At 44.5% G+C, this 11,760-nt stretch overlaps 1 protein-coding gene across 1 annotated transcript in view; it reads left to right on the top strand.

Annotated features, from left to right (window-relative positions):
• LOC102259487 (fer-1-like protein 6) overlaps positions 1-11,760 on the top strand; it is a gene marked incomplete at its 3' end in the record, with an annotated part of 46,143 nt that overhangs the window by 17,691 nt on the left and 16,692 nt on the right. The window contains exons 8-10 of the mRNA XM_005885182.2: positions 1,327-1,513; positions 2,779-2,971; positions 7,425-7,777. Coding sequence (XP_005885244.1) covers positions 1,327-1,513; positions 2,779-2,971; positions 7,425-7,777 — 733 coding nt within the window. The remainder of the gene's footprint in view (positions 1-1,326; positions 1,514-2,778; positions 2,972-7,424; positions 7,778-11,760) is intronic.

The raw sequence follows: 11,760 nt of genomic DNA, 5'->3' as shown, positions 1-11,760 counted from the left end.
AAGGCCTCTTTTCTTCAACTGTAATTCAAACTCACATGTCCAGGGGTCCAGGTCATGTGAGTTTGAATTAGCTCTACTAATTCCATTAGGATTAGCATCTACTCAGCTCCTTTACCTTCTGCTGTCATGTGGAATGTGCCCTCTGTATTGCCTGGTCTAACAGTTTGTTTTTGGATAAGCCAGAAGTATAGGTTTTTGTATGAGATTTTGAAGTTTGGACTTCCAGTGTAGGCCAAACAAAAAAATCCATGAGCCACATTTATGGCCTGTGAAATAATATGTGACTTCTATACTCCTTTAATGTCCTCCTACTTCATCAAATCTAGAATTCTGGCTAGAGGATTTCTATCAGGTTGAAAGGCTTCCCAAATACTTGTGACCGGTTGGAGAAAAAGATGGTGAAGAGGATGGGAAGTAAAGGACAGGTGGGAAAGGAGGAGAGGGAGGTGGCATGAGACTTGGAAATAGCCCAGATGAGGTAATCCCTCAGTAGAGTGTGGGAGACCTTGGGTGTGGGAGAGCATTGGGTGGGGCTGGGTCCATCTGTGCAGGATATCTGAGCTGTCAGGACACTTTTACAGGTCATCAGTTCTGTGACAAGTGGGCCCTGCTCACAGACCCTGGTGATATCAGGATTGGCACGAAGGGGTATCTGAAGTGTGACATCAGCGTGATTGGGAAAGGCGACATCTTAAAGACCAACCCGAAAATCTCCGATGCTGAGGAACAAATAGAAAAGTGAGACAGATTCATCCAGGGCTGGGCAATGGAAATGATATGTTCCCATTTCCATATCTCTTTCCCTCCCTCCCTTTCCTTATGGGTACACGAGAATGGCCAAGTTTATAGCTTATCCACATGGGATTCTGCTCTATCTGAGTCATTGAGATGTGTCTGACGGAAGGTGTAACTATGCATTTGGAAGTCAGTTTCTAGGACAAGTAGAGCCTGTCTTCCTATAATAACCCATAACAGACAAGCTATTCCTGAGCTTATCTGATTTATTTGAATTTAGCTGATTTTCCTTTGAAAGAATTATAATTTCAACCACTGATTTATAAAATGGGGAGACTTAATGTACCTATTGTAAGGTACAGCGTGGGAGACAGTGTTTATTCTATAATTGTAGGACCTAAGTGAGTTTGCATTCACTCTAATCATACCCTTCACTGTCATTAAACTAAGAAGAAAACTCATTTTAGCAATAGATCCTAATCTTTTCAGATTTCTGTCACATATCAGGATCTTTCTTTATGCTTCTAGCTTTTGTCCCTATTCTTTTACATGAGAGCGCTTTTTTATTTTTTGTTTTTGTCCTCCTCTAAGGAACCTTTTAATCCCTCAAGGGTTTCCATCAGAGAGACCCTGGGCCAGATTCTATGTGAGACTCTACAAAGCAGAAGGGTTGCCCAAGATGAACTCCAGCATCATGGCGAACGTCACCAAAGCATTTGTGGGTGACAGTAAGGACCTCGTGGATCCCTTCGTGGAGGTCTCCTTCGCTGGGCAGATGGTGAGGAACTATTGTCACCAACAATGACAGGCCTGGTCTTTACCTAGGACATTTCTAGTCAAATGATATGAAGTTAAAATCAAAATTAGGAAGTGCCTTGAGAGAAAAAACTTGCCGCAAAGAGGCACCGAGTCATGTGGCAAGAAAGAAGGGGAAGATTGCTCACTCACTGTCCATTGGAGATCATGGAGAGGAGCCACTGGGCATCATGGTTAGAACCTGGGCAGACAGGCAGCCTTTCTTACCTCTGGCTACTTCTCTGAGCTGTGACGCAGTCCCTGCAGAATTACCAGCCTTCTCCCAATCTGCTCCACAGTCTGCAGATTTACACAGGTGGTCGTTATCCTGTGTAAATCTGAACATCCCTGTTCCTTGCTTAAGAACCATTGGAAGTACCACGGCCTGGACACATGGCTGGAGCTCAATCCTGGTTGGCGGGGCTTTGAAGCTTCAGTTGACACATATTGCCTCCGCCCTTAACTATATGTCTACCCTGCCACTGGGCATCATGGTTAGAACCTGGGCAGACAGGCCGCCTTTCTTACCTCTGGCTACTTCTCTGAGCTGTGACCCAGTCCCTGCAGAATTACCAGCCTCCTCCCAATCTGCTCCACAGTCTGCCCAGGTGGTCATTATCCTGTGTAAATCTGAACATCCCTGTTCCCTGCTTAAGAGCCATTGGAAGTACCAGGGCCTGGGCACATGGTTGGAGCTCAATCCTGGTTGGCTGGGCTTAGAAGCTTCAGTTGTCACATATTGCCTCTGCCCTTAACTATATGTCTACCCGACCCCTCCACTCGGCAGGGTGAACACTGGAGTATTTTTGACGTGGACTGCCTTGGCGGTCAATAGGACATCAACTCCATTTTATGATGAGGTCCAGACTGGGGAAGTGATTTGCACAGATTCCTCCTTTTATAAAACATGAACTCTGGGTTTAAATCTGCTGCATTCCCTGAGGTGTGGGGAACACTGCTGTTCATAGCACAGTGTTAGTTTCGACCCCGTCCCAGTATGAGGATGAGAACTTCCTGAGGGCAGGACCCGAGCCTTACTCACCTTTACCCCAGTGCCTGGCACAGTGTCAGGCGCAGAGTAGGACATCAGTAATGTTCGCTAGGTGTAACTGATTTTCATGGGTGTTAGGTGGAGGAAGGTTCATAGTTTTTAAGAACTCACTTCATATTTCCAGCAGGTTTGATGAGTTTTCTTGGGTAAATCATGTTTTGTTCCCATGGCTCCCATTCTCCTGGCTTTGTTTTTAGGGGCGAACCACAGTGCAGAAGAATTGTGCCGATCCCGTGTGGCATGAACAAGTGATCTTCAAGGAAATGTTCCCTCCCTTGTGTCGGAGGGTGAAAATCCAGGTGTGGGATGAAGGCAGCGTGAACGATGTAGCGCTGGCAACCCACTTCATTGACCTGAAGAAAATCTCCAATGAACAGGAGGGAGATAAAGGTAAAGCCTCACGTGTCTGATTTGGACACAGAGCCTGGACATGATTGAATTGGAGCCCTCATCTTTTAAGTGAGAGGCTTAGAGCAGGCACTGTGTTAGGCCCTTCATGTTCGGTGTGGTCTCTGGTTTTGATAGGTTCAGGGCAGAAGATGGAGCCAGACTCGGGAGCCTGGAGGCCTGTTCGAGGCTTAGAGCAGGCACTGTGTTAGGCCCTTCATGTTCTGTGTGGTCTCTGATTTTGATAGGTTCAGGGCAGAGGATGGAGCCAGATTCTGGGAGTCTGGAGGCCTGGTCACTGAGGGCAGGACCCGAGCCTTACTCACCTTTACCCCAATGCCTGGCACAGTGTCAGGTGCAGAGTAGAACATCAGTAATGTTTGCTGGGTGTAACTGATTTTCATGGGTGTTGGGTGGAGGAAGGTTCATAGTTTTTAAGAACTCACTTCATATTTCCAGCAGGTTTGATGAGTTTTCTTGGGCAAGTCATATTTTGTTCCCATGGCTCCCATTCTCCTGGCTTTGTTTTTAGGGGCGAACCACAGTGCAGAAGAATTGTGCCGATCCCGTGTGGCATGAACAAGTGATCTTCAAGGAAATGTTCCCTCCCTTGTGTCGGAGGGTGAAAATCCAGGTGTGGGATGAAGGCAGCGTGAACGATGTAGCGCTGGCAACCCATTTCATTGACCTGAAGAAAATCTCCAATGAACAGGAGGGAGATAAAGGTAAAGCCTCACGTGTCTGATTTGGACACAGGGCCTGGAAATGATTGAATTGGAGCCCTCATCTTTTAAGTGAGAGGCTTAGAGCAGGCACTGTGTTAGGCCCTTCATGTTCTGTGTGGTCTCTGATTTTGATAGGTTCAGGGCAGAGGATGGAGCCAGATTCTGGGAGTCTGGAGGCCTGGTCACCATCCCAGGTCTTTCATGAGCTTCACTATATGTCCTCAAGGCAGTCACTCCCTCTCCCTGGGCCTTAGATTTCTTAATTGAAAAATGAAGTGTTTAGAGTAGATCAGAGGTGGGAAAACTATGGTCCATGGGCCACATCTGGCCCGCCACATATTTTTGCATGTGTCAAAAATAAGCTAGAAATGGCTTTTCCATGTTTAAATGATCCCCACAAATTATGCCTCCAACACACTGATGGGAGCAGGGGAGCAGGAGTAGGGCAGGGAGGCGCTGCCGACAGTGCACTCAGAGGGCCAGGGAGGGACAGAGTCCCAGCTCACCCGCTGAGTCAGCCGAAAGAGCTTCCACCAGAATAACGCTATTTATGCACAAAACCTAAATCAGTAGATGATGATTCTCTAAATACCCCAACAACTTTCCCTCCTTTCAGTCGGCCCTTCATGTTCTGTGTGGTCTCTGATTTTGATAGGTTCAGGGCAGAGGATGGAGCCAGATTCTGGGAGTCTGGAGGCCTGGTCACCATCCCAGGTCTTTCATGAGCTTCACTATATGTCCTCAAGGCAGTCACTCCCTCTCCCTGGGCCTTAGGTTTCTTAATTGAAAAATGAAGTGTTTAGAGTAGATCAGAGGTGGGAAAACTATGGTTCATGGGCCACATCTGGCCTGACACATATTTTTGCATGTGTCAAAAATAAGCTAAAAATGGCTTTTCCATGTTTAAATGATCCCCCCAAATTATGCCTCCAATGCACTGAGGGGAACAGGGGAGCAGGAGTAGGGCAGGGAGGCGCTGCCGACAGTGCACTCAAGGGCCATGGAGGGACAGAGTCCCAGCTCACCCACTGAGTTGGCCGAAAGAGCTTCCACCCAGAATAAAGCTCTTTATGCACAAAACCTAAATCAGTAGGTGATGATTCTCTAAATATCCCAACAACTTTCCCTCCTTGCAGTTCTAAGGCAATCTTTCTGCACTACAAATCTGTGCTAATTGATGTATATGTTTGTGCATGTGTGTGTGTGTGTGTGCGCGTGCGCGCGTGCGTGTGTGTGCGTGCGTGTGCATGTGTGTGCATATATACATACGTACTGAAGGCTTGGCATAAGCAGAGGTCAAGATCGAATTTTTGTGCCCCTCACAGAGTGACCCTGTTGGAAGGTCTCAGTAAATATCTGTTACTTAACTCCTCATATTGCTGAACAGTTCCCCACAGGATGCTTCATGCAGAAAGCACACTCTGCCCGTCTACAGATTTCTCAGCTAGATGCAAACGGGTTTTACCCACAGCTTTGCAGGGACATCTTGATGGTGTTCAGGGAGATGTAGAACAGTGTTTAGAAAGTAGACATCAGGGGCCATAAAATACTTCTATTCTTTTTAACACAATCCCTCTGCATCTTAAAATTTACTCAATGGAAAGACAGAATCTAGTTGATGGGGCTGCGGGACAGGGAGAGGAAACATTTAGGCATAAAACTATGGATAACAGTAAAACAAAGGTAATTGTTAAGCACATGATGATGCATATATTTATTTAAGAGTAATGGCTAATATTCTTGAGCTCTTAAGTGAAGCACTTAATAGACATTATCTCTTTTAATCCTAATAGATGAGATAGGGATTATTAGCATCTTCATTTCACAGATGAGGAAACTGAGGCATAGGGAAGTTATCAAACCTGTCTGAGGTCACACAGCTCAAAAATGACAGAGTGGAGGTTTGAGACTTGAACCCAGGCTGTCAAGATTCAGGGTGGCCATGTCGTACTGCCTGGATAAAAGGAACATTCTGTTGCCAAGGAGATGTTCACATAGATACTGTGTCTTTTCTCGGACATTATGTATTAAGAAAGGAAGATACTTATGCTAATAGCAAATTACAATCCTGAGGTCTTTTCAGTTCTATGTTTAGAACATATCTCAGAATATTTACTTTTCTCAGTCTCCAGTACCATCATCCTAGAAGCCACCGATGTCTTCCATTTTGATGATGATGTGTGATCCCCAAACCAGTTTGCCAACATCCATTCTTACACTCAATTCACATAGCAGCCACACTGAATTTTTAAAATTTTTATTGATTTCAGAGAGGAAGGGAAAGGGAGAGAGAGAGAAAGAGAGAGAGAGAGAGAGAGAGAGAGAGAGAGAGAGAGAGAGAGAACCATCAATGATGAGAGAGAATCATTGATTGGCTGCCTCCTGCATGCTCCAAACTGGGGATTGAGCCCACAACCCGGGCATGTGCCCTGACAGAGAATGGATAGGTTGACACTCAACCACTGAGCCATTCTGGGCGGGCATCAGACTGATCTTAAAACACACATCCAATTATGTTATATCTTTACTTAAATCCCCCTAAAATATTCCCATAATTTCTAGAGTAAAGAGCTTGTCAGGGCCCCCAAACTTGCTCACCTGTCCAAATTCATCTCATACAGCGTGCTCTCTGGACTCAAGCCACTCTGGCTTTCTCTTTCAGCTTCTTCTGTCTCCTTTCCGAAGGACATATGCTTTTCCCTCTGCCTAGAAATCTCTCTTTTCTCTCCTGTTTCTCTCTCTGCCTAACTCCTCTCCATGCTGTATCAGCCTGTTGTTTGTTCTTGCAGCACAAGGTATATCTCCTTCATAACATCTACAATGTAAACATTTGTTTAATGTTTGTATTTTCCTTATTCTCCACTCAGCTGTATGTTTAGAGTCTAGCATGGTGCCTGGTGAATTTTATCAACGAATGAAAGAGACAAGGATGCACATCAACATACATAGATTATTTCTTTTTCTTTTTCCCTTTTTTTAAAAAAAAATATTTATTGTTGGGGGTATTACAGATGTCCCTCTTTTTCCCTCCCATTACCTGCCTCCACCCAGTTCCTGCCCTGCCCCAGGCCTTCTCCATCCTATTGTCTGTGTCCATAGGTACTGCATATATGCATATAAGATCTTCAGTTTATCTCTTCCGACTTTCTCCCCTATCCTTTCCTTCTGAGATTCGTCAGTCTGTTCCATGTTTTCATGCCTCTGGTTCTATTTTATTCATCAGTTTATTTTGTTCATTAGATTCCTAGTTCATTTATTTTAATTTTTAGATTCAACTGTTAATAGATATGTATTTATTGCCATTTTATTGTTCATATTTTTTTAAATCTTTTTTCTTCCTCTTCTTCTCTCTCTTCTTAAAGAATACCCTTCAACATTTCATGTCACACTGGTTTGGTGGTGATGAACTCATTTATCTTTTTCTTGTCTGTGAAACTCTTTATCTGACCTTCAATGCTAATTGATAGTTTTGCTGGGTAGAGTAATCTTGGTTGTCATAAGATTATTTCAACTGTGAACAAGTGTAGACATTTGCATGGAAGAAAGACTGGAAAGAAATATAGCAAAATGATAATTATGACTATTCATTGGTGAAAACATAGACTGTAAATATTTTCTCTTGTCTTTTCTGTATATCATGTATTTCTAAATGATTGTGCACAACTTTCATAAAACAAAAAATAATCAACTTGTAAACATAACCACACAACTAAAGTTTGGGATCTTTTTAGGCTTTCTACCTACCTTTGGACCTGCCTGGATTAACCTGTATGGCTCACCCAGGAACCACAGTCTGATGGACGACTACCAGGAAATGAATGAAGGCTTTGGAGAAGGCGTGTCATTCAGGGGCAGAATTTTGGTGGAAATTGCTGTGGAAATCCTCTCGGGAGGGGCACAGGAGTCTAAATTTTCCAAGGCACTCAAGGACCTCAAGTTGTCTTCAAAGGACAAAGACTCCAAATCTTCCAAAGGCTCAAGTAAAGACAAGGGTGACAAAACGGACAGTGGAAAACCCCAGCAGGCTTCAGACAAAACCAACTCAACCGAGGTCGAGGTGGAACCTTTCGATGTACCCCCAGAAGTAAGTCTGAACTCACCTGTGAGGTAAAGCCAAAGAGGAGCAGCACCTGCCACAGGTCCCCAAAGGCCTGCAGAGCTCTCACTCCCCCTGCAAATGTGTGTTGGCTCAGTCTCATTTTCCGGGGCAGATCCTCTGCCTCTTCCTGCACACATCACACCCATCTGCCGCTGATAAATTCCTTTGGTGTCTCCCCAAACACAATTCCCATAGAAACCAAAGTAAAAGAGAAATAAAAGTTCTCTGGAGGAGCTGGTGGGAGTGGGTGGTGGGGTGATCAACTGAACTATATATGTGGCCTATTTTGTTTAGCTTTGTTTTTAGCTCAGCCATGCTGTGGATGGGAGGTAATGTGGGAGAAGGGGTGAGAGGAGGAAGCGTAGGCGACAAGCTGGGACACAAGACATTGAGAAACCTATTCCCTTGCCCAAGCCTGTGGGGAAATCACCATTCAAGAAAATACTTATCTTTGCTTATTGATACGAAGCACATTAGCATTTTCCAGCCTGGTTCTGTTATGGAAAAGAAATCTTGGGCTTCAGGATGAACACAAACTGTGAATAACCTCTCAACTGTTTAGTTTAGCAACAGTACTTCATAGTTTAAACAAATGAGAGAACTTTCTGTTTTGTTAGTAGCAGAGGTGGGTGGATCGCAGCTCTCAGCCTGGGTGGTTCCGCCTCTGGGAGTGTGTTTCTCAGATCAACCAGACAATCATTTCAGGTGGGGAGGGGAGGTGATGGTGGGTCCCCCAGAGCTGTGCTTTCCTAGGAAAGTCTAGACAGACTGAAGGATTGTAGCATGTGGGTGACCTTAGCCTGGGAAGGTCCACTTATTTTTACTGCTGGGATCTAATGAATCTTAAGAAACTGTGGGGGAGAGGTTGGAGCACATGCTTGGAAATATTGGGGGTTGGTTCTATTCATGGCTCTGATACTAATAACACCTCTTCGTGTTTCAGTTTGGTCATCAACAAAATGGGATAGTAATAGTCCCTCTCTGATAGGCATCCCCTCAGATAAGTGGGGGTGAGTGAGGGATGCCTGCAAAATGCTCAGCAGAGCTCTTAGCAATGCTGCTGTTGTTACCGATGATGCTGTGGTTTGCTCCCACCACCAGTGGGCAGCTATTTAGAGCTCTCTACCCCATTGTTGGTGACTTAATTTTGAGCATGTTGTCAGTCTCCCCAGCCCTCCCTCTGAAATTATATGTTGGGAAATACTCTCTGGAAATGTGTACTGTTAGTTTGTTAAAAATGACATTGCCTTGAGGTGATTGTGTTTGTGTGTTTCTTGAGAATATATGCCAACTTTGGAAACTTGACTTTTTTGGACTTTGCCAGAAATTGTGGGTAGTGTAGTAGCCACCTAAGCTGATATCCCCTAAGTCTGACCCTGTGTCAATATTTCCTGCTGTTCAGACTGGCCGTTCTTTCTAAACAGGGACTGCCACGTGGAAAAACATTGCCTCTGTTTGAATCTCTGGGCAAGTGACTTAAGCTTCATTCCAATAATAACCTCTACTTTATAGGCTCATACAGAGGATTTGATGAATTAATACATGCAAAGTACTTAGAACAGAGACTGACCCATAGTAAGTGCTCAGTAAATATTAGTCACATAGAACAGATATTTTAATCTTTCACGGGACTGCAGTGTCCTCATCTGTAAATGGGTATAATAAAATATCTCCCTCCCAGGGTAGTTATGAGAATTACATGCGATAATGTAGCTAAAGTTCTTAATACCGCATCTGACACATAATAGCAGCTTGGTAAACATTGCCATCATTATTTTTCCAGCTCAGGGAGTCAAGATAGGCTTCCAGAAGGAAGAGCCATTTGAGCTGAGCCTTGAAGGATGGGTAGGCTTAAGACATGAATTCTAAGCTGTTGAAATACGTGTCATGACTACCATTTGTAGCACATACACATGTAAGTTTTATACTACTAGGTGCTCCACATGGTTGAGCTCATTTCCCCTGTAGGCCCCATTGTGATGGTTAGCTCATAGGCAAGGAAAGTGACACCTGGAGAGTGGACATGACTGGCCCAAAGTCCACCAGCTGGGAAGTAGCAGAGTTGGGATTTGAAGAGGGTTTGTCTGGCTATGGAGCCTGCTGTCCCTCTTCCAGGCCACAGAGCCTACATTCCCTCCAGATCTCCGAGTCATTTTTGCCCTCCTCCCAGAGAGTAAACCTGGCCCCAGGAAGGTGAGATAAGTGGCTGGTTTACAGCCAGTGGACACAGTGGCAGCAGGTGGGAGGGGTGTGTGCTCTGTGACTAAGACCCAGCACTGGGCCCCCACCCTGCCCGGCATCTTCTGGTCAACAGAGACGGTTCCTGCTGATGCTGAGAGCACAGGAGGCTCCTGTGTGAAGGAAGGGGTGACCTCCACCTAATGGTGTGGAAACCCTTTGGCTCTCTGAGAGTCGGGGTTTGAGGTTCTTGATTGAATGAGGCTCTTTAAACTCTGAGACCACAACTGCATTGATCCTTAGAGGAATCTTACTGTTTTTTCCATTGAGTTTAATAAATCCAATCACAAAACCAGGAAGCACAGATTACATGATTCTGGCTCATTCAGCCTCTTTGCTCAGAAATGTGATGCTGTGTCACCCGTCCCAGCAACATCTGCTCCTGAGGCATCAGCCTGTTCCATGTCAATAGGAGTCATTTGTAAATAGCTGTGTGCTATTTTGGGATGGCTCGCCTGTTCCATGTCAATAGGAGTCATTTGTAAATAGCTATTTATCTTGGGATGGCTTCTGTGTGAGAAACTGGCATAAGTGGAGCCATGTTAGATTGGAGTCAGGGCAGTCATTCCAGAGGAACTGCCTCATACATCTTATTCCTTGAAACTTTGGAAAGTGTGAACTGGGCAAAATAACCTTGGGACTGGGCCAGAGCCGCATTGCCTTCCAAACAACTGTTTGTGGAGCTAACAGGCAAGCAGACCCCTTACCACAAGGCTGAAAATTGTAGGCATCCTTTAGAATCAGTAACCAGTCATGTACAGCTAAAGAGTAACATAAGTTATTCGCACCAATAGAAATTCTTTTCTTCTATTCATGTAATTATTTCCCAATCTCTTTCTCTTAAAAACCCCTTGCCTTTACCCTGTAATTGGAACACTATTTGGGTTTCTGTCTGAATCAGTGCTTCCCCACATTGCAATTCTTCTGGATCTCAAATAAGCGCTGTTGCCTCTCACTTTGCATTTCTATTTTTAGGTTAACACCTGTCACAGCCTAGTCTTTCAGAATGCAGGCTGCTTGAGAAGGCAGCCTCAGTGGAGACCAGGTCTCAAATCTTGGCTGTCTTTAACTTGCTGTGTGATCTTAGCAAGCCAGCCCCTTACTGTCTCTCTGAGCTTTAGTTTATTCGGGTAAAAGGTGGAGGTTGGAGCAGATGAACTCTAAGGCTGTTTTCAGTGTACAAGCAATTTATATTGTTGTGCTTCTGGGCCCTGCACCCCTCACAGAGCAACCACAGTGCATATAGCCCACCCGGTGTGCACTTGACTGGCTGATGATCATGTGAGTGCCTAACCCTCTACCCCTTTTATCTGGGAGTAAAGTCTGACTTTGAGTTAAACACATGTTTAAAATTCAAAGAGCACTGGATCTGTGATCAGAATACTTGGGAAAGTTACTAACTCAACCTCAAGCTCTGTATCCTCAATTTCCTTATCTGTACAATAGGAATTATCCAAATGTTGATCTCTCAGGGTTGTTAAGAGGAACACATATAATGCATGTGACCACCCTGTATAATCCATAAAACTATGCTCAAATGTAGGGGTTTAATCCTATGCCTGAGTATCTCATCTTTGGTTTTCTGTTTTCTAAATGCCTACCCACCAGAAGGTGATTCCATATTTCTATTTCACAACAGCATCTTAGAAAGATAATATGCCCAAGCTTATGTTTTAAAATAAAAGGATGCTCATTAATAGACAATTGGATAAAGAAGATGTTATATAAGA

The sequence above is a fragment of the Myotis brandtii genome, unplaced genomic scaffold, assembly GCF_000412655.1.
Source record: "Myotis brandtii unplaced genomic scaffold, ASM41265v1 scaffold896, whole genome shotgun sequence".
Taxonomy (NCBI): Eukaryota; Metazoa; Chordata; class Mammalia; order Chiroptera; family Vespertilionidae; genus Myotis; species Myotis brandtii.
Note: the sequence above shows the minus strand (reverse complement) of the source record. Positions and strands in the feature narration are given on the sequence as shown.